The 4,425-nt window shown below is 31.3% G+C and overlaps 1 protein-coding gene across 1 annotated transcript; it reads right to left on the bottom strand.

Annotated features, from left to right (window-relative positions):
- Nucleotides 1-541: 541 nt before the first annotated feature.
- LOC114381149 lies at nucleotides 542-3,891 on the bottom strand. Its single transcript, XM_028340333.1, has 4 exons — nucleotides 3,594-3,891; nucleotides 3,020-3,232; nucleotides 1,292-1,459; nucleotides 542-1,077 (listed from the first exon to the last, which is right to left on the bottom strand). The coding sequence occupies exons 1-4, from the start codon at nucleotides 3,597-3,599 to the stop codon at nucleotides 1,024-1,026; spliced, it is 441 nt and encodes a 146-aa protein (XP_028196134.1). The 5' UTR covers nucleotides 3,600-3,891; the 3' UTR covers nucleotides 542-1,023.
- Between the last annotated feature and the right edge of the window lie 534 nt (nucleotides 3,892-4,425).

Consider the following 4,425-nt stretch of genomic DNA (forward strand, 5'->3'; position numbering starts at 1 on the left):
TAGATGTCAATTTTGTATTCAAATTACTCGAATGATTAATTGTGTTTATATTAGATTCGTTGTGAAAAATAATTATTTTTCATGGTGAAGACAAATCTACAAATAGAATTTTGCATTCAAATTACTTGAATGATTAATAGTGTGTTTAGATTAGATTCCTGATGAAAAATAAATAATTATTTTTTATGGTGAAAATAAATCAATAAATAGTTATTTTTACTTTTTCATATACCACCATAATTTGGAGAAATAGAATTGCTTCTTAGTGTTATCCAAACACACTGAATTCATAGCTAGACTGAACTGGCTACCTCATAAAGACATGGTAAATATTGGATTGGGTGTACTGATTTCATTTGGTAAAAATCCAAGACACTGGTTATAGAGGTTATTTGGTTACATAATCAAACGAAAATTAATATACACAGCCTACACACACCCCTCCTAACTAACAGTACTGGTTTTTTCACACCACAAATCTATTTCTTTGATTTGGCCCTATTAACTTTACGAAAGGATGAAATTAAATCCCAATGCCATAAACCAAAGTCAAAACAAAATTAATTTTGACTTTAATTGAATTAATAACCTGCATGCTATCAGCATTGTTATATACAAAGTCCAATTTTAGTATACAAGGGCCTCTAGCATTCCCCCTTAACTCTAAATCAAGAACATACATGGAGCTTCACTGAGGAGAATATTCATCAGATTATCTGACAGGAACAAAAACTTTTTAAACCCTTTTTTCCTTTAAACTTCTGGTCACAGAGCTTTTACTTCCAAAGTTCAATTCCTAACAATGATTCACCCCAAAGTACATCAAAGACTAATTAAAAACACCCCAGCAAAAACTAAACGGTTTAAGTCTAAAGAATAAACAACAAAGTCCTTGCCACAATAATCATGTGACAATATATAATGATAATCTTCTAGGTCCCGTTGTAAATAAATATCATTCAATCAAGTATCTATCATCTATTTCACTTATATGTACATTGGCTCCTCAAATTTCCTTGGATCTCAAGCAATGCAAGTAGGCATCAAGCAGCTTGGAAAGAAACACAACCCTCTCTTCTGCATTAAACAAAAGCAAAAGGCAAAATAAAATTAGAAAAGGGATTTTATCAAAACTTTTGCTAAAGATGCAAAAAGCAAAGGACTGAATATGCAATGAATTTGACATTATGAAAGTAATAAAGATCAACACAAAAAATGTGTTTAGTGGAGAAAAAAGCAAAAGGGTATTGTGTGTGTGTGTGTGTCGGGGGGGTTGGGCTACGAGTAAGACCTTCCTATTTTTGGCATAAAGAAGCTCTGGTGAGATCTTGTACAAGTCCTCATCCACCGGCTTTGGTTTTGGTCTTTGAATTGGACTAGTTGGGCTAGGTAGCTCCTTCACATTACTCACCCAATTCTGCTTTTTTTCGTCTTTTTCATTCTGGCAACGTACCTTTTCCTACAATAGTGTCAACAACAAAATAAAAATTCCATCAGAAAAAAAATAAAAGTTACCTCTTTGAAGTTACATGTCTGGCATCTACCACATGAATGCTTACCTAGCCTGGTGTGTGTCATTACTCATCATTATATCGCAATTTCAACTTTGATTACTTTATTGCCTAGTTATGATACCGATGGATCCCATTGTCTTTGTTTTTAGTGACCAATTGACATGGACAATAAAGCCTAAAGTTGCACCCATTGCACTAAGTCATTTTTAATCATAGTTTATTATCAAAAGATGTTATTATAAAATTGTTAATAAGTGTGAGATGTAAAACGTCACAAACAATCTGTGTGCTCGTGAAAAAGCTCCTGATATAATAATTTCTCACCCTGTGGCGTGAATCATGAATCTCATTCAATTCAATATAGCTGGGCCCACTATAAAGTGTGTCTATAAAGTATAAAGTGTAACCTTAGAGAAAGAAGTAACAAAGTTGTTTTGTTTTTCAACACTCACGGCCTAACCCGATCATTAGGATGACTATGGATATGCATGGAAAACATTGGAACTTCGTTTACTAGTCATTAATTAATTTTCACCTTCTTTTGAGGTGCCATACGTCGTTTTACAAAATTAAAATTGAAAAATAGAAGACCCTTTATCGTGATTAAGCACAACCTCACAAGATAATATAAAAAAGACTCAGAAGACAATGAAGCGTGTTAAAAGGGGTGGATCAGTGCCTATAATATTGTACACACCGATGTTTTATAGAACTACATTTGAATTGTCACTTTAATCACTTTAAAAATCGGACATTAAAGTGAATGACTCATACAATATTAATGACAAGTGAAGATTAACTTGTTCTAGAAAATCTCTTGTTTCAGCTTTCAGCTAATAATAAGCAACGAGACGATGGGGAATGAAAACAGAGAAAGAAATATAAACTACATTTCAACACATTTTTTTACTACTTACTAAAATTAAAACTCATGCTTCATCCAAAATTAATACAGACTTAAAGAGTACGTTAAAACGTATTATACTAGCATTTCCCGTCAAAAAATTTGTCCAACTTCAAATTAATGTAGCCCGAAGGTCGCTTCTAAATGTACAAAAATCAATTAGTTGCAGTTTCCTTTGATATTTTACTATTCTTCATTCAAAATCAAAATTTCACCCTAACAAGGTGTAATAACGTTTAGTGTAAACTTCATGTTACACAATTTATCAAAATAAAACTCAAATTCCCATTAGAAAAGAATATAAAAAAATTACACTCAAAATATGTCCCTTACAAATATCCTCCCGTGAATATATTGAAAGCAAAGTAATTAATTTTTAACAATTTAAACACTTCATTCTTTTCAAAAGATTATAGGAAAGAACTTCTATAATGCATAAAAAAATAATTTTGTATATTCTTATTTTCATTGCCAATCATACTTATTTAAGTTGATTTAGTGGCATATAGAAGCAGAGAAAAAGAAGAAGTTGCATATAGAACATACCCGATGAAGAAAAAAAGAAAATTGAATCATAAAAAATAAGAAATGTAGAACATACCCTTCTGCGAGGAACAACGATCATAGCGGGTTTGACAAAATCATTCTCATACAAGTCTCCAGTGACATAAAGATCTCTATCTTCAGACTCAGAGTAACTATATCTTAGCAAACCAGCCTGTCTTGCAGACTCAAAGCATTGTGTAAAAGGAAGATTATCATTCCAATCCCAGCTCCCAAATGCTGGCACGTGATGTCTCTGGTAGTAATACTCCTATATACACAGGAAATTAATACATTAGAAACAAAAAATTACTTTTTCATCACAAAAAATTTAGTAACAAACTTATAAAAATTATTATATCACTAATGTTTTTATATATACTTTGATTTACTCATATTACTAGTTGATATGGAATCTTTAACGTGTAATTAATATCAACTATTCCCACAAAAATCAAAGTTAAATAAAAAGTAGCCTAACAAATGTTGATTTTATACACTATATTACTAATTGGTACGGAATCTTCAACATCTATTATCAACCACCCACAAAAATATCAAAGTTAAAAATAAACCAGTAGCATAACAAAATATAAGTAGTTATAACAATACAAAGACTTATTATGACTTACTTCCATTGCAGCTACACACAGTGTTTGTTTGCTAAGTGAGAGAATGATTGACCAAGTGAATAGGCTTTTGGTTGTGTTGTGGCTCTCTCAGCTTTGGAGGTGGGAGGACTTAAAAAGAGGATGAGAATGTGTGATGTGTGAGGTAGAGAGAGAGAGAGAGAGGGAAAAGAGGAAAGTGGAGTTGATAGGGTACGGGAGAATGAAAGCAAAGTGAAGTGGTATAGGTAAAAATGAAGGGAAAAGATAACGAAGTTTCACAGTGAGAAGCAGAGGGACAAAGTGGTAAGGTAGGAGAAACAGTGAGTAAGGGTGAAAATTGAAAGGGAAATAAGAGAAGGGTATACGTTGTTTTGTTTGGTTCCGTGTAATATCCAAGACAAAGTTGATCGGTAACAGAAAAGAAAAGGTACTCAGATAAAGAAATAAAGTTACAACTTTTTATTAAATAAATGTTATTTGCATATTCTTAATTATGATAATTTTTAGAATGGAATTTAATTTATATGTAAAACTTTTTAAATAGAAGATTAATTTAATATTTTATCAGGTCCTTCGTGTTTATAGTAGCCTTTTTGTACCTGTGTTGGAGCTAAAAATTAAATAAATAAAAAAGTGCTAAAAGATGCATAAACTACTATTGTTATCTCATTCTAAAACGTTAGTCCATTTCAAAAACACACACCTTATCTCATTCATCAATATATTTGGTCAAAAGTATTTAATTATATTCACGATAAATATAAATTAAATTAAAACTTCAATAGAAGTATATTTTCAATGTAATTTTTAATAAAAAAAATGTTATCAGCTCCCAGCAAGACTCATGACAAAG

Source organism: Glycine soja, chromosome 13, assembly GCF_004193775.1.
Source record: "Glycine soja cultivar W05 chromosome 13, ASM419377v2, whole genome shotgun sequence".
Classification (NCBI taxonomy): domain Eukaryota; kingdom Viridiplantae; phylum Streptophyta; class Magnoliopsida; order Fabales; family Fabaceae; genus Glycine; species Glycine soja.

Bases quoted from the DNA above. Each gene is read 5' to 3' on its own strand.
- LOC114381149 (XM_028340333.1), bottom strand. The intron at 1,460-3,019 runs GTATGTTCTACA...ACACTATTGTAG, and splicing joins TCGTTGTTCCTCGCAGAAGG to GAAAAGGTACGTTGCCAGAA. The intron at 1,078-1,291 runs GTCTTACTCGTA...TGTTTAATGCAG, and splicing joins TTTATGCCAAAAATAGGAAG to AAGAGAGGGTTGTGTTTCTT.